This window comes from Haliotis asinina, chromosome 2, assembly GCF_037392515.1.
Source record: "Haliotis asinina isolate JCU_RB_2024 chromosome 2, JCU_Hal_asi_v2, whole genome shotgun sequence".
NCBI lineage: Eukaryota > Metazoa > Mollusca > Gastropoda > Lepetellida > Haliotidae > Haliotis > Haliotis asinina.
In genome coordinates, this window is record NC_090281.1 from 80,630,060 (window position 1) to 80,655,274 (window position 25,215).

The 25,215-nt window shown below is 37.8% G+C and overlaps 2 protein-coding genes across 3 annotated transcripts in view; both read left to right on the plus strand.

The window, feature by feature from the left end:
- LOC137274414 (nuclear pore complex protein Nup98-Nup96-like) overlaps positions 1-6,416 on the plus strand; it is a 37,779-nt gene extending 31,363 nt beyond the window's left edge. For both annotated transcript variants that reach the window (XM_067807587.1, XM_067807586.1), the window contains 6 exons: positions 221-350; positions 1,068-1,191; positions 2,699-2,838; positions 4,080-4,177; positions 4,522-4,620; positions 5,315-6,416. In XM_067807587.1, the coding sequence (XP_067663688.1) occupies positions 221-350; positions 1,068-1,191; positions 2,699-2,838; positions 4,080-4,177; positions 4,522-4,620; positions 5,315-5,423 (700 nt within the window). In that variant the 3' untranslated portion in view covers positions 5,424-6,416. The remainder of the gene's footprint in view (positions 1-220; positions 351-1,067; positions 1,192-2,698; positions 2,839-4,079; positions 4,178-4,521; positions 4,621-5,314) is intronic.
- Positions 6,417-11,640: 5,224 nt separating this feature from the next.
- Positions 11,641-25,215, plus strand: part of LOC137274415 (alpha-1,3-mannosyl-glycoprotein 4-beta-N-acetylglucosaminyltransferase B-like) — a 41,178-nt gene continuing 27,603 nt past the window's right edge. The window contains exons 1-3 of the mRNA XM_067807588.1: positions 11,641-11,845; positions 17,488-17,646; positions 24,597-24,765. Coding sequence (XP_067663689.1) covers positions 17,553-17,646; positions 24,597-24,765 — 263 coding nt within the window. The 5' untranslated portion in view covers positions 11,641-11,845; positions 17,488-17,552. The remainder of the gene's footprint in view (positions 11,846-17,487; positions 17,647-24,596; positions 24,766-25,215) is intronic.

Here is a 25,215-nt window from a genome sequence, read left to right on the forward strand (position 1 = left end):
ATGCTATAGGTCACTGGATTGTCTGGTTCAGACTTGATTGTTTTCAAAAAGGCAGCCATATAGCTGGAATATGTTGGAGTATGGCATAAAACCAAAAGTCACTGACTGAAAAGTATGTTTTACACACATTTTTAGTAGAATTATTAGTAAATAAGAAGTAAGTAGAATATTAATGTTGTAGAAGTCTTTCATGTCCTTACAATACTTTGTGATGTTCCAGACGAGAAACAGCTGTTAGATCAGTATTAGAGCGCCATGTGTCTCTGTCAAAGAGCGCCAAGTACTTACACAAGGAGGAGTTTGTTAGAGAGAGGCTGCTGGTTCCTCCTACATGGATACACCATGCTAAGGTAAGAAGCGTGTCAGCAGGGATTTACATTTGGACGACAACACATATTCAACAAAATACATTCATGTAGGAGGTTTATAATTGCAAAGATCCAACCCTAAGCATAAAGGAATCCAAACTTTGGAAGATGCAAGATACTCCATTTTATGTACCAGGGACATGCAAAGTACAGGTGGGGCAAATAGATACAGTCAACACTTGAATGACAATGAATGAAAGACAGTTGATTTGTATAGTCCCTGAAATCCAGGTTATTCCCTTCTCAGTTATGAAAAAGTCAGGAAAAGTTAAGATGATGAATATTTTGGGATTGAAGATAAACATTGTCAGAGCAAATTGACAGCTTCTCCTATTCAGTGCTGCACATTATTTCAGGGTGTCAGTCTAAATTTAGGATCCCCATGTGTGACAGACCAGTGATTTCTGAACCTAGTGAACAAAAACTGCAAATATCACTTGATAGCGTGAAGATGTTTCATTGATCATCAATCACAAAAAACTGTTTTAAAGATCAGTAATGTGTCAGTCCCTGAATCATATTATCATCCCTTTTCACATCACTGTACTTTAGCCACAAATGAAGCATGTCTAGAGTTAGGTAAGTCACTGTTACTCCACTGACTGAATAGAGTCGGATGGTTTCATGCCCTCTGAGGATAGTTGCTCATGCTGTCAACCAGCATAAAAAAAACAAATAATAATCTCCTCCTTATTTCAGGCTATAAAAGCAAGGTCAGAAAACAAATACCATGACGAGGCATGGCACCTGCTGAAGGCCGGGCAGTGGAATGAAGGACACAAGGTCATCTTGGCACACATAGCTGCTGATGCTATCATAAACGGTAAGTCTCTCTAGACGCTGGAATCCTGTGTGTTATGTCAGAGCCATAGTCTGTAACACTGTGGGAGCTCCGGTTAAGAATGGGTTTCCAGAAAACTGTGCTCATAGGAGGCAATTTAATTGATTAGATCAACAGTCTCTGTAACTTGACTGATGGCATATCTCCTTGCCCTGTCTGTGTGCATTGTGCTCACAATATTAATCACTGGATTGTATGGTATTTTTATGCCCCTGCCATATATGGTTGCCATCCATGTCAGTACATATGTCTGTCCGTACAAAACAGGGAATGTACTTTATCCCATTCTCCACAAAAAAAACGCTCTGTGGAATTCAGTGAACGTATACATGGGCCTTCTTTGGACTTTGATGGTGTGCATCTCATATTTTGTTTTTGTATTTTATTGGAGTTTTTATTGTAAATTTGAGACATTTGAAATTGCGTACAATTTGCTGAATTTCTCTATGATAGTGTAATAAGGGATGGAATTTATCCACTTCTTCACAAAAACTGCTCAACAGAATTGAATGAACTTCTTTGTGTCAATGTGAGTCTAAAGGTGTGCATTTCATAATTTTTTATGCAAGTTCTTAAGTTTGTCAGTTTTACAGATGATTGATCTTTGTTCAGTTGTGTAGGGAGCCCTTTCTACAGCAGCAGGGGCATCCGTGTCCCTTTTCTTGTTACGAGTTGCCTTATAACTGGATTATTGTTTGGCATATAACATCAAGTACATGTACTCTATACATAGGAATGTTGCATTCTAACAGGTCTGTGGTAGACTGTAAAGTATTGGCTTTTTAGTAATTAGATTCAGGTGAATGAAAGCATGTGAATACTACATGATCTTCACCCCTCTTTTACACAAAGCTGCAAAGTAATGCGTTTGCTCAGTGCTAGTTAGTAGAAAGATTCATTCAAGTGGTTTGTGTAAGAGGAACCAATATTTATCTGTTGTTTATTACCATATTTATTACAAATAATAACAAAATAGCTGAGTACAGGCTTGTTTTCCAGTCACATTACTTACTCCCAATTTCGTCAAAATTATATGTCAGTTTTATTAGTTCCCAGGATCACTGAAATAATTGAGGGATTGAGGTAATACTGCAACCCCCCACGTCATTGAAGGAATTACGGAAGATTTTAAGGAATTGCATCTCAGATGTAAACAAACGCAGCCCACTCGTTCCTTCTAGTGACGCCATGTTTGATGTGTGAGTTTCAGGACCAGACCAGCAAATTCATGAATCTCCAAATATGGTGGAGTGTGTTTCAAGTATTACCGACATTGCTTCCGATATGGGCGTTGTGTTAGTTATTACCACTAAACTACCGATATCGCTGCAATTGTTTCACGAGTGGGCTGCATTTGTTAACATTTGAGATGCAATTCCTTCAAATTTGCCATAATCCCTTCTGTTACTTAGGGGGGCCTGTCATGGGGGATCTTTGTATTTGTATTGAAATGTCACTGGCATTAAATGTCTGATACTTGATTTTACAGAAAATTTTGACTACTTACGTCGTTACTTGGAAGAGTTGTCTCCCCCTGAGATTAGCTCTTCTGTGTTAGACTGGTCGACAGGGGGAAAGGTGTTTCTGGACTACATTAATTTGTGTCAACGATTGGAGGATCTCAAGCAGGTAAACACAAACTTTTGTTGATTTGTATTAATGTTTTTGATTACACAAGTGCCTCTGTAGTGTAGAAGAAAGAGTTTCTGCTCCAAGGAAGCAGTGGATATGTTGGGTTTAATGTCGCATTTTGCAATATTCCACCAGTATACCCACGATAAGTAAGCTTTACACATTATAGCAGTACCTGGAAACCAGTGTACATGTTGCTGGATCAACCTCAGACGTTGTGTCATATTGATTGATGTCATGTCTGAATTATTCCTTATTGGTACAAGCATAAGGCCCAGCTGTCCTCTACTTCAGCGTTATCATTAGCTCAGATAGCCAGTCCAAATAGTCATGGGCATGTGGGGTAGCCTAGCAGATAAAGCATTCTCTTTTCAGTATGAAAACATGACTTTGATTCTCTACATAAGTACAATGTGTGAAGCTCATTTCTGGTGTCCTCTGCAGGATATTGATGAAATATTGCTTAGAGTGACTTAAAACTAAACTCACTCACTCACTCACCAAATGGTCATAACAGAAAGTACTGAAAATATAGTTAGTAAGTTTTGTCAAGTAAGCTCTAAAGTCTTTTGCATAGAAGAAAGTACAGCTCAGAAACAAACACCTACACCTAAACGACCAAAAACTTGACGGTTACGAGGGTAAGTTTTCTTCCCATGTCCACAGAATTGCAGACAATGTTTTGTCCACAAAACAAGATACTTATCATAAGTTAACTTATTTTCCAGCTTGTGCTGAATCAGTCTGGCTTCAGTGACAGGATTCTGATATTTATAAAAACTAATTGCTCTAAGTCACTAGAACATGAAATGACTGCCAAGTAATAGAAATAGAAGAATAATGAGTGAATGGAACCAAACAATCTTCAGTATCAAGAACCCAATAGACCCGTGAAGATCCTGGGGTAGAATAGGCCTTCAGCAACCCATGCTTGCCATAAAAGGTGACTATGCTTGTCGTAAGAGGCGACTAACTGGATCGGGCTCGCTGACTTGGTTGACATTTCATCAGTTCCCAATTGTGCAGATCGATGCTCATGTTGTTGATCACTGGATTGTCTGGTCCAGGCTCGATTATTTACAGACTGCCGCCATATAGCTGGAATATTGCTGAGTGCGGTGTAAAACTAAACTCAATCACTCAAGAACCCAATAAAGAACAGCCAGGTTAAAGAATTGAGGTAATCTTTGTCCAAACAAATGATGTTTTCTGACTGATGTGTGATTCTTGTAATTTAGGGAACTCCCAGTGCTTATGATCTGGAGAAACTACAACCGGCCGTCACATCCCTGTGCAACAGGGTAGGCAGCCTGGAGTGCACGAATTCCAAGGAGAGGTGAGTGTGCAAGGAGCCTTGTTCAGTTAACTGTTGCCATTGACTATGTCGATCAGTTGGTCTGGGTCATGACATTGTTTTATGAGTGTCGAACCAAAAAACATGGATTGATGCTCATGATGTTAATGAAGGGAATATCTGGTCCAGAATTGTTTTCAGACTGTAGTATTGCTAAAATGTTGCCAGATGTGACAAACAGACTTCTTTTCAGATATTTGTATTTGTGTGTACCTTAGTGTCAATTAAACTACCAATATAATTGATATATTTATTTGTTTTGTCATGCTCTTTATTTGTAAGGGTATTATTTGGTGGAATGCCTTATTTGTTTTGTTTCAATGCAGGCTTTGTCAGTCCGAGATGGCCAAAAAGTCAGCAAACCTTCTTGGAACTCTGCTGACATTGCAAAGTGCAGGCTCGGCAACAGGACGACCACCAACAAGGTTAGCTGCACACAAGCACTCACACTCACTCAAAACGCATAACCCCATCTTCACTTTCCTCCCACCAACACACCCACTCAGAACTCAATCAAGGACAGTCTCTTAAACATGCTTGCTAACTTTCCTATTACTGTTAAGAGTGAAGGTTAAATCTGTCTTCAAGCTTTAGAGACCGAACACTGAAAGATTAAATCTGAATGATCATTGTTAACTTTACTGATTGCCTGTCATTGTGCCCGATTGCTTGAATCATTGTTTATACGTCAGTCACTGATTTGTCGGGTCCCGACAGGTAATGGATATGTCACACTCATATTTTTAGAATGGAGGATAAGTTCTCACCCTTCATCACATAACCCCATCCCAGAAATGTTACTGTAAACAGTGTACAACCATATCCATTATCTTGTTCTCTAATTGATGGACCCATGAACATCCAGATTAGAATTGGTCTTGAGCAACCATGCTTGTTGTATGGGGCGAATCGCAGGATCTGATAGACAGGAGCCCTGACCTGGTTGACACATGTTATCGTATCCCAATTACATTTATTGATGCTCATGGTGTTGATTTACTTGATCATCTGGTCCAGACTTATTTTCAGACCGACCACTGCCATACAGCTAAAACAGCTGAGTGTGGTATTAAACAACAAACATATACCAACGAATGCTGACTTCTTGCTCTATTGCAGACTTGCTGCATCCCATATCTGTGGTTTGCCCATGCCAGAGGACTATGCCCTTCAGGAGCTCCGAGAGTTGACACGCAGCCACCTGCTAGAGATGACTATGGGAACTTAGGAACCACCCTTCTGTACAAACATACAAAAATATACTTATATCAAAAGGTCTTCTGAGAAAAACTTTGAATCCTGTATATTTGTGACAGGATCCAAACAATGGACCTGTGCAGATTAGACTTTCAAAAACAATTGCCTGACTACAATACAGGGTTCAGAAATGGATTTCTCTTCTGCTTACTGTGTTTCTCCAAGTGACAGAACTCCTGTCCACCATTTTCTTATAAACATAATGAAAATCTTGTGAAAAAAAAATTTAAAAATAGCTCATAAACTTTCAGTCTTTATAGACAGAAAGAAAAGGCCCAGTATTTGCTGATCATTTTGATCATGTGGTAAATAATTTCATGTTCATTCTTGTCATGAAACGAGAGAAAACTTGTTGATCAGGTGGATATGAATGTTGCTCTGTATATATCTAAATTGTTATTGAGATGTGTGAGTGGGAAGAAAGAAGAAGCCATGACAAGCAATCATTGATGTATGTTCATACCATTGACCTCATGTTGATTCAAGGCATCAGTCATTCTGTAATACATACTGAGACATTGGTTCTGATGATGCTAAAGCACATATACTCCCCTACCTACTCCTCGGGGCAGTGGGGTAGCCTGGGGTTAAAGCATTAGCATGTGACACCAAGGACCTGGGTTTGATTCCCCACACTGGGTACAATATGTGAGACACATTTCTTGTGTCCTGCTGTGATACCGCTGGAATTTTGCTAAAAGCTGAAAAAGTGATTTGTAACTTACTCACCTAATCTTCACTTGTTCCTGAAGATGTTAAATGAATTATGGCCTTTGACAAACCAAAGTGTAATGGCATACTGCAAAGTCTGCCAGGACATATCAGACAAGATCCTGTTAATAAATGCCATTCCTCAAGTACCCATATTATAATGAAAAAAACATGTTGATATTGTGCCATGTATATATATATATATGAACATCAAGACTACAGTGACATGTTATTAATAAATGGAAAAGTATTTTATTTTATTATGTTTTTTTTTTTATGCATTGTTTTTGCCTGAACATTATTGAAAGTGAGTGAACTAGCTCACACCATTGTTAGGTTACAAACTTATGTGTCCCGAATAAAGGGGTAGCATAGTGGTTAGAGCATGTCTGATTACCCACATGGTTACAGTGTGTGTGCCCTGCCATGGTAGCTGTTGCAATATTGCTAAAATCAATGTAAAACTAAACACACTCATTCATCATATTGTGTACTTAAGTAGTCAAAAAATATTCCTGGAATAATGCTGAGAGTAACCAACCAACCAACCAACCACCCACCCAAGAAGTGGTCATTAGAAGTCAAGTCATTATGAGATGTCATGGTATTACTTTTGAGGCTGCCAGCAGAAACTCACTGGCATACTGAACAGACGTAAGATATAAAAGCTACACAACATTAAGCCATAGTGCAAACTAATAGAAATTATGCAACAACCTTCATGTAGTTTAGATTTGAGACATCAAATCAACAGATTCTCTTGATTGTCTCCATTATACAGTCTATGGAATAAAGACCCACCTGCAAGGCATCATTGTCTAGGGCTTGCTGGTACAGGATGGTAAGATTTAGTCTGATGATTAATTGACATACCTGGGTTGATAATTATTCCATATTGTTAGTGCATAATCAAAGCATCAACCCTTCAAAATGAGGGAACCTACTTTGTTTCTTGTATTTCAGCTGTATTCCAGCCGTCGGTAAGTAATAAAATCTGAAAGAGTGATTGACTTGAAGAACAGTCCACAGCCTAACCACACAAGTCATGTTTATTGCCTTATAAAATGGCTCTGTCATGGTGTGGGATGTGGATGCGTGCCCTCGAGGACCCAGGACCACCAAGACAGACAATTTCGTGCTAAATAGAAAAATGAGGGGCACCAGCTTTTGGGATGTGGTGTCATTCAAAGTGATGGTGTATTGCCCTCATCAGGAGACTTGTTTGGTTGAGTCTCATCATGGATTCGAACCCACACTCCCACAGTTAGGTACCTAATCACCAACTCACAAAGTCAGCCATCTGACTCACTTAGTCACCGTGGTTTCCATAATATTGGAAGTTGGACAACTGGTAATCAAGACTTTATGTACCCCTCTGATAGGGCATTGTGAATTCATAGCTTTCAGTCATGGGAGCTGTGTTAAGTTGAGTGTAACTGAACCCTTCAGTGTTCCAGGGAACTCAAACCATGGGCACTTTTTGTCCAACTGCATGACTAAACAGGAAAGCAGTATATGCGAAACATTGGGTTGCTTAGAAATTGATTGTGTTGTCAATGCTGTTTCATTGACAGACATTATTCACTTCCAGAAGAACCATGTGAAGATATGGTCAGAACTGGGCTACAGTAAAATGTGCTTGTTTTGTCATAAGAAGCTACTAATAGGACTGGGTGATCGTTGACACATAGATCGATGCACATGATGTTGATCACTGGATTGTCTGGTCAAGACTCAATTATTTTTCAGAACACCGACATACAGCTGGAATATTGCTGAGTACAGCATGAACTACCCACCCAACCAACAATCCTGAAGCTCAACCAGATTAAATTAACACAGGAAGGGAACCAATTTATTTATTTAGTTATTTATTTATTTATTTAAGAAATACAATTTCCCTGTGTGCGGTGTAGTTATTTCATGTGAAACATTTTACAACCAGTGTGCACGTTTAGGTGTAGATTGTCTGAACAAACATTCGCACTCAACCTATTGGAAGCGCGTTTATTCACCTGCACATCTGGCTTTTAATGGAAGCTTATCGTTATGCTGAAGCTGAACACCTGTTACATACTGACAATTAACCCAGCGGTGAAGGAAATGGTTGATCATCAGACATGTCCACCGCGTTCCTTTATGAGAACGGGGCGGTGGTGTCGCCAAATGGCTAAAGCGTCCGCTCGTCACTCCTTCGATTCCCCACATGGATGCAATGTGTGAAGTCCATTTCTGATGTTCCCCCGTCGTAATATCGCGTGAATATTGCCTACTTGATGAAAAAAATACGAAAAACACAGTTGACATGAATTTAGTCGTAAAGCATAAGTTGTTTTGTGCATGTTGCATGTGTACCAAAAGGCCTCGTTTGCAATCATGAGAGTACATGGAACGTACAGTCAAGGGACATTGTTAAGGAGACAGTTCATCAATAAATGATTCCACAAATAACTGGTGGATCCTGTGTGTGTCTAGACAGAGGTCTGAATATTATTAGGAGACTTGTACCTCATTCCCTATCAACGGCCATAAAAGCTATTATTGGAGGAAATCTGAAGTGAAACTGGTTTCACTAGTTTTATCAGTTCACGTAACCATCGGACCCAAAATGGGTTAAGGCTGCTTTGAGCAATCTTCAAGCAATTTCACGTCAGGAGAAAGGGATTCACACATTGTGCCCATGTGAGGAATCGAACCCGGGTCTTCGGAGTGACGAACGAACGCTTAACCAACAGGCTACCCGACTGCCCCTCGTACTCAAACAAAACACTTCGGTGTCCGCATATACTGTATACTTGCTCATGAATACCTGTTCGTGACATGGACTCTGTTGTTGGTTTTTCGGGTGATACAGGTCTCGGCAGGCTTAATTTTATTCATCAAAACCCGCTTTGCTCATCAAAGCTGGAAACTTTCTTATGACTTTTGGAACAATAAAATTGTGCAGGCTATTTACCGAACTGCCACTTGTTTTGAAGGACAGATGTCGTTAATCTTGTTATCTTGTTATCGCAGGGTAGTTGGTTTGAATCTCGTAAATCTTCAATGATTATTGGGATCAACAATTTAAGACACTCTTTTAATGTATTTGCTAGGGTTCAACTTCAGCAATGTTCCAACATCCAGGGTGTGGTGGGCAGTGTTTTCCCTAGCACGGAAAACCTGCAAACCCTAATTATACTGAAGGACTTTGAAAACGCATAGAGGATTTTTTCGAATATTGCAAACACCATAGGCAGATGTGGCAGGCGAATCCACCCCATTACAGTTCGACGACGCCTGAGATAAGCACGGTTACGGCCCCATCGCCCAGCCCGACGACAATTTACTCACCGGTATGGACGTGAACCATGACTTTTCTTCCGGAGAATTGTGTTTTCTGATGAGTCGAGGTACTGTGTGTCCTTTGTTGATGGACGAGAACGTGTTTACCGGCGACATGGTGAACGTTACGCTAACGCATGTGTGCGAGATCTATTCGGTGGTGGAAGCGTGATGGTTTGGGGGTAAATAAACGCACGTTTCAGGAGTGATCTTCATGTCATCCAGGGGAATCTCACAGCACAGCGCTATGTGGATGAAATTCTTAGGGCTGAAGTCGTTCCTTTACTTCGCCGTCAAGAACGACCCCGACGTCAGTTGATTTTCCAGCGTGACAACGCACGTCCCCACGCCGCAATAGTCACACAAGCTTTCATCCAACAAGACGAATTTACCGACGTCCGATACCGCCAGCCAACGTTGCAGAACTGACCTTGGCCTTGCAGCAAGAACGGAGAAATATTCCAATGGCGTTTATCACTCGCCTCTGTGACTCTATCCCTCAGTGTATCCATGCTTGTGCCCCGACTGATGGTGGCCACACAAGATACTGACTGTTAACGTGAGAGTAGCTTACTTTGAATGACGTCATTCTTGTACTGTTGAAACGTCTGCATTGTTTTTTTTCTTTGTACTGAATGTTCATTCAATGAGCTTTAGAGAAATAATACCAATTGATTTCATCTCTGGTCTTTTTCATTATTTTTTTTTCATATAAAAGTTGGCTATGCGTTTTTTCAAAGTCCTTCAGTATAGTAATCACGGATTACCATAAAACGATGTGGGTCCTGATCAGAATGTGTCGGCCATAAATTTCATCTACAATATAAGCATTTGCCAGGAAACAAAAAACTGCGAAACAGCTGCTTATCGAGGAAATGACTCATTCGGACACACCAGCATCCACTTCAACCACCAGACTGATAGCGATATCTTAAAGGGGTGTCTTGTGTGAGTGGGTGTTCAGTTTTACGCTGCACTCAGCAATATGTCCGCTATATAGCGACGGTCTGTATAAAATAGAGTCTGGACCAGACAATCCAGTGATCAACAACATGAGCATCGATCTGCGCAACAGGGAACCGATAACAACCAAGTCAGCGAGTCTGACCATCCGATCCCATTCGTCGTCCCTGACAAGCAGAGTCGCCTTTTCTGGCAAGCATTTATTGTCAGTCAGTCAGTCAGTCAGTCAGTTAGTTGATTTTCTTTAACGCCGCTCTCGGCAATACCTTAGCTATATGGCGGCTGTCTGTAAATAATCGAGTATGGATCAGACAATCTAGTGATCTACAGTGTGAGCACAGATTAAGATAACTGGGATTCGCTGCCATGTGTCAACAAAGTCAGGGAGCATGAGCACACGATCCCGTTAGTCGCCTCTTATGACAAGCGTGGGTTACCAACTCTTCGAATCTTCACGGGTCTGTTGCGGAAGGAGGTGCTATAAATACATTTGAATAAGTACATACTTTTGAAGTAACGTGGATTAAAAGATTTCGTGATGAGAATTATGAAAATAATGAAAGCACCTGCGTGCTGACCAAGTTGCTCAAATAAAACACGTTTTGAAAATAAGTTTCCACAAAGACTAGCCTGAAATAATCAAAATGTGTGGGGTTGGTTTTTTTTAAAGAATATTTGGTGCCTTTGCCAAATATAGTAATAAAGTGCAAGTAAATGATTATAAATATTTCCCGAGGGAACCATTGCTAGCTGATAACATATTATTATTCTTAAGATCTTATCTTTTGCAAAGAAAACAATAATAGAAGGAGATCATTGCAGTTTATTAGCAAAGAGGATGATTTTGGGCACAAATGGATGACGTCAGGTTGTTCGCATTCTTGTAATATCGATTTCGATTTTGATATCGTCATTTTGGTGTTTCTCGTTTGCTTCCAACAAAAGGACCAATAGTTTGTGTATTTCTTGCACTGTTCAAAGACAGTATAATCACATATTTGTTTAAATTTACAGGGAGCGTATGCTTTGTCACACACAATCAAATAAACGCTCGGAAAATATACATGAAAGAATTTTGTTTTCACACCTTCGTTACTACAAATGAAATCCGGCAATCATCTGATGATGAGCAGTAAAAGATAGTGGAGAATTATCTCCCTTATGTACAGCGGAAGCAGCTGATCAGCGCCGTCTATCTGTCGGAAAACAACCCGTGAGAGTGCAGACGGCAAAATAGGGCGAAAGTCTTTCAATGTACATGTACCGGTCCTTGAGCGAATGAAAATTAAGTTAATGTTAGATCATGCTCAAGCAGTGTGTAACGTGGGATTTACAGTCGTGAAAGTCAAATAAGAAGGCGGTGACGAGAGATTCCAAGGCTTTTCATGAGGTTTGGTAAGTATGATATGATCATTATCCCTAAAATCTCGGTTGTCGCTTCCATTGACCTAAAGACAAAAGTCAAGTCAAGAGACAAATGGATGCCTTTGATATCGTGTCGACACCAGGATGTTGCGAAATGCTCGACCTGCTGATCGCAACATCTTTACTATTTTTACGAAATCTGTACTTCTTGGACAAACTATTAAGATTACTTTTCTATCAATTTCTTTTCTTAATTTTGTTATTTGTCATATTTTAATAACATGGTTATATTTTCGAATCATTTCTTTGAAACATAAAAACATTGGGATGAAGAAAGTGGTGATATTGGATTTGCAACACAGAATCACTGCAAATATCTGATATATCATCATCATCTTCGTCATACTCATAGTCATAGAGGAAATACATTGTTTCAATTGTCCATTGTCGGTATTGAAGTAACTTTATCTTTGGACCATTGTATATACATATTTATCACAAGTTGAACACATGTGTTTTGGGCATGGGCAATATTTTCACATGTTCTTCAATTTATCAATGAATAATGTTTTAAGTTATTGTGATTTATGAATGAGAAACAAACTTGTGCAGATGACAGAAATCTGTACAAACTCCATAAATGCTGACAAAAAAAAGCAATTTGTGGGACGTAAGAGAATTATTTATATTGTGGCAACATTTCCATATCTTTTGATACTAACTTGCCGCCCAGAATCATTTTTTAAGTATAATTTATATCCAGGGTAGTAGGATTTGTAAATACTTACTTAACAAATGTAAGTGCCGTCATTTGGTATTTTATGGTATTGCTATTGGTAAACAACTACACTGAAAGGATATCCATGATATAATTTCTATCATAATGTGGCTATTGTTATAATCTTGTTATTGTTTTATGTCTATTGTCCCAATGGAAAGATAAACAATGCTAACGACTGGGTTCATTTCCCTACATAGATGTTATTAGTGAAGCCTATTTCTGGTGTCCCCATCATGATATTGTAACATGATTACTAAAAGTGGCATACAACTGAACTCACTTATTCATGCAGTCATTAAGAGATCATCAAGATTGTAGTCTGTTTGGCTCAAAAGTGGACCAATAAATTGCAGTTTAACTCCAAAACTAATAAACATAACACACTCAATGGAATGATGATCATAATAAAACATAATACCAACTCTGTGAGTTTCTACAAATATTTGTCCTAAAAGTAAAAAAAAAAATTGTTTAACAAACTGTTCTTAAAATATTGAAACATTTCACTGTTTATTACAAGGATGGAGTACCGAGGAAGTTATTAATTCATTAACCTGTGCTGTGCCATCTCCATTCTTTCTTGCACACCTGGCTGTCATGGAACAGGGTAACCATGTTAATTATATTTATATAAAGTGGGACCCCATACATTTGCAATCAGTACAAGTCCTTGTGTGTCCAATACTTTCAATGTTTCCCCTTACGCCAGGCTTATCTTGTCACAGATTTAAAAGTTCTTCCCAGTATGGGTTCCCAGACATTCCATGTTTGTCTCTTGAATGTTTGATGCATTTTTGCATGTCCAGGTTATGTCAGTGTATGGGGACAGTGGGGTTGCTTAGTGGTTAAAGCATTCGCTCGTCGTGTGGAAGATCCATGTTCAATTCCCCACAAGGGGATCAATATGTGAAGCTCTTTTTCTGATGTCCCTAGCTGTGATATAGCTGGAATATTACTAAAACCTGCGTAGACTCATTGTTATGGGTGTAACAATAAATTGAATGTTTTGTTCATTACCCATCAAAAAGATATCTGCACTGTATATACATGATATGAGAATGACATGAATGTTATAGACATTGATTATGAAAATTAAACTTTTTTATCCTTTTGGTTATCAGTGTAGCAACTAACATAGTGTTTTTTGCACTACAAAATAAAATATCTGTAGCATATACGGGGAGACTTGAATGAAATTAAAAAAGGGAACTTTTATGTACAAGTATTCTCAATTACTGTATTGTAACATTAATCAAGTGTAATGAACTTTTTTCACCATATGTTTACCGGGCTACTTTTTGACAATGTAAATGTGTACATAAAATGACAGGCATTGACTTTTCATGTATAGAGTAAATTGGCATTCAGGGTTTTGCCTTAGGGTTCAAAGGTACCCCCAATAATTATTTCAAGGCTTATACAAAAGAGATGAAAGACCTATAAAGTAATAAAACAAAGTTGTGCACTGCACTGTAAGACTTGATAATAACTTCAACTGTAGGACCATCAGGTTTTGTCAAGATTGGTAGCATCTATGTTTTAGCATTATGTGTGCTAGTGTTCTAGAAAATGAACCAGTGTTAGAACTGAACTGACAAGCAGAGAATTCCCAGTACTGTACATGTAGTATCAAGATCAAGATTGCTAGTTTGTTATGTAATAAGTGCATGTTATCCTTATTCCATATGTAAAACATTGTTCATGATATGTATATATATATATATATATGTATATACCCTGGGAATGAAACAAAGTTGGTAGATATGGTGTAATATGGCATAATGATTTATGGCCCTTTTCACACCCTCTTTCCCCGTTATCTTAAAAGCAGTTGTGGTTACTCTTGAGGCTGTTTCATGGTTGAATGGCTCATTTGACTGATGCTGAATGGCATGTTATTTTTGTTATCAAATAAGAAAGTGTGATGTAACATAAACATAGCCTGAGGCTTGTATTCTTTGTTAAATGATAAGAGTCATCTTGTCTAGTTTTGTCATTATGGATGGATATGACTAGACGATCAGAAGAGGTTATTTGAGGGTTATCAACACAGTTTAGTGCTTAGTATATACTGGCTATACCCTGTGCAGTCTATGCTAAATGTTCTACTTCTGTCTCGGCTTGTAAGTGTTAGTTCCAGGCATAGTTTCTTTGTTTGATGTATTTTTTGTCATATTTATAAATTTTAATTGTCAATTCCTTATTCCGCTTTATAGGTTGATTATGAATGTTGTTATTTTAAGTCTTGTTTTCATCAGCATGTGTATGTTGGTTTCACCTCTCTGGTAAAACCTTTTGAGCTGTGATACTTAGTACATAATGTAGTTTCATGATTCTTAGGAGAGTGGTTATTGCTGGATGTCAATATAGATGATGGACACTTAATCGTTAGCTACATATCAATCAATTGTCGACAAATGTTCAGAAAGTAAATTTAAGCAAAGTACAAAAAAACTGCAGGAAATCAGCATGTTTCTTATCACTGGTGTGTGGTGACACATTTATGCATGGATTAAGTGATGAAAACCCAGCATGCTGAACTTAATTTAAGATCAGTCCATGAATGAAGACTTTGCTTTGTGTTCTGTGTGGGTAAGAATTTTATTCATCAACATGGTTTATGTACGAAAGTATCCACATGATAAATGACACAATTTTCATATAGATAATCATTAATATTTCTTCTTATTGACAGGGCACTGAATGCCAGGTCATTAAAACACTCACTCGTCTCCCCGAAGACACGGTTTGATTCCCCTCATGGGTTCAAAAAGTGAAGCCCATTTCTGGTGTCCCCTGCCATGCTATTGCTGGAATATTGCTAAAAGTGGCATAAAACCATACTTGCTCACTCTTATCAAGGATAGTTCCATTTTTTTATCTTTCCAGTCATACCTTCTCGTTCTACTGTGGTTGATATAGTTTCATGACTAGAGGGAATTTGGTCCTATATCATTTTGTGACTTTGGTCCTCTGAAGAATTGTGATTCTAGGACCTATGGTACTTTGGTCCTCTGAAGGTTTGTGACTCTAGGTACTTTAGTCCTATGTAGGATCACAAACCTAAAACCTGTAGTACTTTGGTCCTCCGAAGTTTTGTGACTGTAGATACTTTGGTCACATGAAGTATCACAAACCTACAGCCGTGGCCTTTGAAGTTTCATGATGCTAAGAGCTGTGGTACTTAAGTCCTGTATAGTTTTGTGATTCTAGAGCCTGTGGTACTTTATCATATGTTATGCAGACCAGCTGTGTCAGATGTTAGTGGCAAAATTTGGAATCCTGTTACAGACACAAGGGATTTTGAGTGAATGTTTCAAGCGTTTTACAAGTCAGATGTTAGCATCTTGTCTTGTTCTATCACAACTTTTATCTCCCAAAGCAAAAAGTATAGATTTGTAGACCTTATCATCTTGGTTACAGGAGGTATAATTAGGACACTGAGTTGGCAATTACATTTGATCTTATCAGAATGATAACATCTCTGCCATACGTCGTTTCTGTTGAAATTCAAAGCTTAACATTCTTGTTCTTGTTTCTGAAGCATTACCATGTGTGTGTTAAGTGAGTTTGTATAAAACATGTCATCATTCATGCGTCAACCTTGAAACAAATAGTCAAGTAATAGTTATGTTTCACCAAATGCACTCCTGCACCTTATGCTTGTGAAATGTTTATGCTTGTCATTCTAAGTTAGGCTGAAGCATCATAGATTCTTCAAAATGAATTAAACTTTCTTTTAAATTAGAAATAATTTTGAAAATGTAAATGTTGTTATTGTTGTTAAGAGACTGATATCTGGTCTAATGCTGTGTGCTATACCTTATGTGTTGATGGTCATTGTGACACAGAGATACAAAATCTCCTCAAAACTTTAATAAGGCTGTATATGATTGTTCATTCTGTAATTACAAATTGTATATTTATCATATCATTGTGTTTGAAAGTTTCTAGTGATATTAGTGTTAACAACAGTGGTTAAAGCGTCAACATGTCATGCCAAAAACAGGGATTTCTGTTGTTCCTCAGCAGTGATATTGCTGGAGTATTGCTAAAAATGGCATACAACCATACTCTCTCACTTTCTCACTGACAGCATATTTGCAGACTTTGGAAATGAGGCATGCTTGTAACTCATTTTTCTAAGGTGTTACATTTGTCAATGGGGATGTTTGCTCATCACACCAAAGACCCAGGTTCAATTGCTCACATGGGTACAATGTGTGAAGCCCATTTCTGGTGCCCTCCACGATATTATTAAAGTGAACAGGTTATGGATCGCCAGCTACTGAACTTCTCTGAAGGTAGATTACCATACATGGTTCCATGGGACTTTGCTACTTGCATTGACCCCAGCTATGGAATAAGTTCTTCAGCATAATTATGTCAACTCTTGCCAGTATTGAAATAGGTGGTGTCTGGTGTCCCCTGTCATGACATCGGTGAAATGTTGCTGTTTCAATCTCTCCAAAAGTTTTGAGGCAGTTAAAGACATGGTGGACTACACTCACTCACTCACTCACTCACTCACTCACTCACTCACTCACTCACTCACTCACTCACTCACTCACTCACTCACTCACTCACTCACTCACTCACTCACTCACTCACTCTTGAAAGTTATCACTGATCAGTGTTGGACAACATGGATATGTATGGTTGATGGCATATTGAAAATATGCGAATAGTCATATACAGGAAAATACAAATGTTTTTATTCATAGGACATAGTTGCTGTTTCATGGCATGTTGATTGCAAGTGGTGTTAATGTGAATCTGATATAAATGTGTTACTATGTAGAAGAACAATACTATCCAGGAAGAACTTCAGTCTTCAAGTCTTTATGTGTTTGAAAAATATTTTAGGATGGTGTGTTACATTTTTTTTCAGTTTTGAGCAATTGACGTGCCCGTGACGATATTAGTGGGGACAACCTGGACGTGTGCAGCTAGTCTATGCGAATGAGAGTAAAGCTGAAGAATGTTCTTATTGTGACAGGCGTCCTCTGTTTCACTCCTCTGCTTTGGCTCTCACTTTTTGCCCAAAATGGTAAGTATTGGGATAGTTATTTCCAGTTAACCCAAGGTACCTTGTTCAAAGTGTCTACGTTAGACCTCGAAAAGGCTACAGTAATTGAAATGTTTGCATGTTGCACTGAAAATTTGAGTTTGGTTTACACTTGACTGCATTTCTATAGTCCCTAGCTATTCAGACTTGATCATTTACAAGCTGCCATGATGTTATAATGCTGTGAAATAGCTGTCTATGGCTTTAAACCTTAATTTCAGAGATGACAACCTTTACGATTTTATCGAAGTCGCTACAAATTTTAGCCTCAAACTACTCAAATATGTTTGCACTAGAAATTTTGGAAATGTGAAGACAATTCATCAAATTTTGGATTCATTGACAGAAACATATACTTTCAGTGATTAAATACAATTTCAAGAAAAGAGAAGATACAAAAAATGTAAAGTGCTGATAATTAGGAAATCTGGACCATTGCTGCCTCAGTTACTGATCAAAGAACATCCTTTTTTCCAACTGTTTTCACCATTTCCCCAAGGATGATCTACAGAATAGAGTTTTAGAACCCCTTCTTTGTGGGGGATATTGTGTTTTGTTGAATCAGCATTAAAGCAGTTTGAAAATATTGGCAAACCCATGGTTTTTTAGCATGAACAAAGTTCTTTGGGCAGTGTTTGCTACTTACTCTGCACAGCTGTATACTCTCTTGCCAAGCTAGGATGGGGGATGGCCTAGTAGTTGAAGCATTGTCAAAGACCAAAGTATAATTCCCTGCATGGTGCAGTGTGTGAAGCCCATTTCTGTTGTACCCAACCATGATATTCCTGGAATATTTCAAGAGCTAAGTAAAGTAAAACTGACTCGCTTTACCAAACTAAGATGATAGCATACACATAACATATTCATGTTAATATGGTGGCAGTTTACAATTGGATAATAAACTTAATATGATTCAGCTTAATCACATGTGCCAAACCTTACTTTGTGTTTATGATGTTTCATGTAGCCTGTTTCAGCCCCTGAACCACATTATTTTCCCTACTGCTTATCCCTCCCTGCATAAAATGAAGCAAGTCTAGATTTGCTCAAGTCACGCTGTGACTCCCCTTCATTTTATGTTGTTTTTGGTTACTGTCAATATTTCAAAATTATATATATTCAGGGACTAAGCATTAGTTTGTTTTTATGGTGTCTTATCAGAACATGACTAGAAAACTTCAGGCTTTACATTCCTGTCCTACCTTATCAGTAGAGATAACGCCTTTAGTAATGGTAATTACCATAGTGTCTTGTCTTTGATCTGCAAAGACATAGTACCAAACCATGGCACAGGCATGTTGAGAGTATTAATGGTTGCTATATTACCTGCTTCCATTATGCATCTGTCTCATGATGCTTATATATATGTGAGAATCATGGGATAGTTACATAGTGGTGTTATAATATGTCTGATACATGGAATAAATGTAGTATTATCAAAGCTGGTATGTGTAATTTGCACATGGAAGCATCAATATTTTGCAGAGGCAAGTATCTAGATAATTTATGCTTCCTTGCATTTTCCCAAAGGATCAAGATTGATTTGAGGAATAAATCCCAGTAATGCCTTACTTTGTAAGAGAAGACAAATAAGGATTGGTTGGAAATAATATGGCACATGCCTGTGTGATAAGCATGGATTGTCAGTGATATTAATCTTTGGCATGCCTCACACAAACTTATCTACAGGTTGTTATGACATAACAGGGTTTGCACAATGTTTATTCAAACATGACTTTTTAAATCAATAATATATACCATTCCAAAAAAGTAGGGTATATTCCATTTTGACAGCATACCACTAGCCAATGAAAATGGATATGAGAAAAAAATAAAATACATTCATTCTGATGAAACATTTCCAAAGGGATGGAATAAACTGTCACATTTCCCCTTAATTTCTCTTCATCATCTGTTTCCTCCTTGACTTCATCATTTGTATTTTTCAATGTTGTAAATCCAATATCCCCTATGGTTTTCAGTGGTATACTTTGTAATTAAGACATATGAGTTCTACATTAAACATATTTACATATTTTATGCAGAAAGCAATGTTTTTACATTAACAGGTCTTCAAGTCATTATACCATCAGGTAGTTAGAAGTGTTCACTGTATATATCTGATCCATGAAGATTCAGTCAGAATTGATCTTCACTAACCCATTCTTGTCATAAGAGGCTACTAATGGCTAATGTCATTGGTTCCCAATTGGGCAGATCAATGCTCATGCTGTTGATCACTGAATAGTCTGGTCCACTCAGTTATTTCCAGCCCCCTGCCATAGAGCTGGAATGTTGCAGAGTGTGGTGTTAAACAGAAAAAACAAAACAACCAACCAAGAAACCTTCCACAACAGCCTTACAAACTACAATTCCTCTGTCTAGTCTGTTGTCCCATGCGTAAAACTAAGCTCACTCTATCAATGTTTATCTTGACTTATTTGTAGTCTGTTTGGTATATTTTAATCAAGTTTCATTCTACATTGTTAATGTTCATGTTAATTGTGGCAAAGTTGTAAACTTTGCCAACTGATGGCACAAACTGACCACTTTTTACAGCCACCAAGATAAGATTACCCCCATCGGTTCACTTTCAGTGAGCCAGAGTCAAGAAAGTCTTGTTAAACCAACATTGCACTAATGTCAGGTGAGAGATGCAAGCTAGGCAGTTAGCATTGGCCACCAAAGCATGAGCCTTTGTCTATATCTACAATGCAACAGAATTTAAGATGTATGCACAGATGTTGTGCATCTTTTGCAATATTGAAATATGGTTTATGCATATTTATTTCTAATACATTGCTTAGAAACTGGATCAACAAACATGCTGAAAGTTTATAATATCAATTGCTCCCCAGACAAAGTAACATTGATGCGACTTGCATTTATAACATCATTGCAAGAGTACACAATATCATAAATAACAAAGGATACAATATACATGAATATAAACATCCATACAGCAAACATACTTTTAGCTCTACAAAGAGCCAGATGAAAACGTGATATTGATTAAATCTTCTTGAAGAGGTATGTAAAAGATTTCACTTTATAATCAGTACTTGTAAATCCTTACACAATTTATCTATGGTGACACTTCATCAAGTACAGAATTTATCTGTGCAGCCTAATTTGTGTCTTTTTATCCCCCTGGCATGTAATGTGGAGGGATATAGTCGACGCCTTGTCTGTCTATCCATTCGTCCGTCCGCCTGTCCATCCATCCGTAATCATTTTGTTTCCAGAGCATAGCTCAGAAACTTTAATATTTTTAGACCAAAATTGATAGCTATAATAATCTCAACTTATAGCTGTGCTATTTGCTATTTACAGAGTTTTGCCATTTTCATTTTTTTTTTTTTCCATGGAACATTTTGGTGTTAGTCTAATGGTGGGGTGGGTTTCGTTTCCCGAGCAGAACTAAGAAACCATTCAACATTTTTCTGCAAAACTTAGTAGATATATCAATCAGAACCTAAAGTGGTGCCTTTTGCTATTTACAGTTTTTTTATGATTTATTGTTTTCTTGGTTTCCATGGAAACGTTTCAGACATCGTCTCAAAAGTGAGATGTGTGTTTCGTTTTCGGAGCACAACTCAAAAACCGTTCTATATTTTTGTGCAAAACTTGGTAGATATATCAATTAGACCCTGAAGTGGTGCCTTTTGCTATGTACAGGTTTTTGTATTTATCATTTTCTCAGTTTCCATGGAAACATTTTAAACTTTGTCTCAAAAGTGAGAGATGTGTTTCATTTCCGACAAACAACTCAAAAACTTTGTAATATCTGTCAGCAAAAGTTAGTAGTTATGTGTGGCAAACCCCAAAGTGGTGTCTTTTGCTATGTACAGATATTTGTGATTTATTGTTTTCTCGGTTTCCATGGAAACGTTTCAGACTTCATCTCAAAATGGAGGGATGGGCTTCGTTTCCAGAGCACAACTCAAAAACCATTCAATATTTTTCTGCAAAATTTGGTAGATGTGTGTGACAGACCCCCAAGTGGTGCCTTTTGCTATTTACAGTTTTTTTGGGGGGGAGGGGGGGTATGTCATCTTCTGATGACTCTTGTTGAAAATAGGGCCTAAATGTTTGTGATCAGAATTTTTTGTTTAAATAATCACTCCACTAATATCTCTGATTGAGCATTTCCTGAAATCCTCTAAAAGAATTCAAATAATACCATATCAATGTACATGTATCTCACTTTAATGCAAATGTTATTTATCTCACTTACTGAGCTTTTTCCTGATACAGACTATGGACTGGACTAAGTGTTGTCAACACACTAACCCCAGTCAGCCAAATCCCACTCTGGATATGTGAAAGACCAGTTCTGACAGATTCTGGCTAAAAGAAAGGACACCCAGTGCCATGAAACTAAACTGACTTGTCAGTGAAATGATACTTATATCATAAATACCTTCCTTTAAAGACTTTTGTTGCAGCATAACTATCTTATATCAGTATCTTTTATCACAGTCGAAATAGCAAGACCTTGATCGCCAAACTGTTGCACACATAAAAAGCATACAGCTGTGTGCCTTTAGTTCGTGTCATTTCTAAAACTAACATGTATGTCCTATTCCTTGTTGAAAATATGTTTTCAGATACAATTACATCCGATCATTGCATTAAAATTCTTTGTAGCTTTTAACGCTTTTTTATCTTTATCACTGTTAAATTTAGGGAGGTGAGGTGAATACAGTTTATTACTATTTCCTGGTCAGATTAGAAGACATTTACAATAATCCTAATCTCAACTTATAAAATGTAAGACATAACAGGAAATCAATTGAAGTTGAAATTCATCATGTCTTTAAAGGGAAACAACCATCCAGCTCACAGTAGTTAAGCTGATGTTGTTTTAATTAGTTGTCTCATATACAGTGAGTGAAAATCCTGTCCAATCCTTGTGTATAATTAGATTGTGCATACTGAACTCCTGAAGGTCACTTCATGCACTCACCAGAAACCAGAACTTGCTTTTAGGCAAATTGTATATAGTGCGTCGATTACTACGCCATTCTTGCTATCCATGGTTTATAGTTTTAACCCCTTATTATCGTTATTTACTTGATGCTCAGTTACAGGGCACTCAAAGGTTACCTGACGCGACCTCCTCCTAGGGTTTGTTAGACTCAGTGGAGTGTAAGGAAAAGTAGTGTGCTCAGTGAATGACTTTAGTTCAAGTATAATTGGTTCAAGTGTAATTAGTTATAGATCCATTCATATTTCCCCAAAAGACCAAAGATGTTCACGTATGTCCTTGAAGGCAAAAATGATTGCTGTCAGTTATTCCCAACTGTCATTCTTTCATGTTTCTTATCATCATTGAATCTGAAATTCAATTCATTGTACCTATGTTGGGAATCAAACCACTGAGTGGATAAGATGTACTTCTATGGGGCTTGTAAAGGGGAGTACAAAGGTCTCACGAATTGACATGACTGACTTAGGGAGCCCTATTGGGTTTGCAGTGTTTAACATTGACCAAAAGGTTTTTGTTATATCTATCAGTTCATTATTAGCATGTTCATTAGATCTTAGTGGGATATACTTACAGTGCAGAGGAGCATGGCTTAGGCCACTTAAAAAATTACTTCACTCCAAATTAGTTCACTTAGGCCATTTCAAATATTTCTATGTCCTACCACCTCAATCATCACTGAATGCATCAAAATAACAAAGACCCAATGCAAGTAGAGTGCTTGAACCATCAAGACCTTTGTTTACAATGCATCATCTGCAATGTTTGCATGACATGAGTTACTGATTGCCTTGTTTATAGTAGCTTACTGACATTCAGTGTTGACAACTTTCACTGTTGTGTGCGTGCACACAACTGTGCCTTTGTTGTGTATGTGTTTACCATCTCCACTCTGGATGTATGTAAAGCACTTGAATTTAAAGGAGCCCCAGTGAGCTGTCAGAACCTGCAGAAAATCTACACTTTCTTCATTAAAGAATTTGCTGGGTGGAAGACAGACTTACGTATGTGTATGCATGTGCTTGCACAAACAGAACAGTATGCAGAGTTTTATGTAAAAGTGCAAATTGGCATCCAGTACACACAAATGTAGGAAATGGAAAACAATTCATTACATAGAGAGAGAGGCAGTATATTTATTCATTGAAGCCACAAAACCTCTCTGACTTTACTGTATGGTTGTTTCTTTCAGAGCACTTATGTGCATCATTTCATCCTCAGTCCACAAGATGATGAAATTATTAAGATGTAGTCCTGTACATCGTTATTTCACAGGACACTCATATTGTCCTCAAGGACACTTAATTAGAACTAATAATTCACCATTAAGATCACCAGGTCCCTTATGTTTATGAGTCGAGGTAAACCCAATTGTCAGCAGCAATGAATAACCCAGAATGGACATGTGTTTACAGTATTATCTCACGGGTGGTATTTAAAGCATTTTGTCCACGATGTACTTGAATTGTTTCAATGACAGATTTCTGATGACTGTGTGTGTTGCTAACAACATTTTCTCTTGTACATGAAGTAATGAGGTTGCCTGGTTAAAGTGTTCTTTCATCACGCCAAACTCCTGGGTTCATTTCCCCATATGATTACAATGTGTGAAGCCTATTTCTGGTGTCCCATGCCATGATATTGCTGGAATTTTACTAAAAGTGGCATCAATTCCAACTCACTCACTCATCTTGCATGTCAAAAAACTACAAACCTGTGGTAAATATTATGAGCTACTATTCATTCTGTACGAGCACAATACACCCAATCTGTCATATCTGTGCTGTCTCTACTATCTAACCCAATAAGTTGATTCTCCCAACCAGTTTCAGGACTATGGTTGATGGGGACAAATTCTTTGACCATAATTTGGCCCGAATCCCCGTAGGGAAATAACTGTTATTATGAACTAAATGGATAATAAGATACCCTTTCTTTCCAGAGCACAACCAATATGAGGAGCTGCTAGAAAAGCGCTTCGCTGACCTGAGGGATAGGCTTCAATATGCCGAATCTTTGAACAGGCAGCGAGAAAATGACCTTTACGTACTCCGAACACAATTCAACTACCTCCTTGAGGCTGTCTCCCACAGCAATGGCACTAATAACCGGTAAGTACGCTGTGATATAGCACCCCTCAAGTTGTAATACCATTGGTAGACTTTAGTGGCTGTAGGCAGTATATTTCACTTGGTTTGTTTGTATCTCTTAATTGTGACAGAATGCTCTGTTTTTGCAATGGAATCCCATGCATGCATACAATGTATGAAGCCCATTTATTTTGTCCTGTTCAGCTTAATACCATACTCACTCACTCATCTTATCATGTCTCGTGGATGTTTGAAGTTCTTCATGAATGAATTTTCTTGTAATATATAACATACGTTTAGAATAAAAGTTATTTTTTATATATTATGCATTATTTTTCATTTTCTAAAGATGATACTTATGACATATGTATAGTGTATACATATTTAGATATTAATCAATGCTAAGGACATAATATAACTTACTGAATTAACTTAGAACAGTATATGAATGAAATACCAGGTTCATTACCT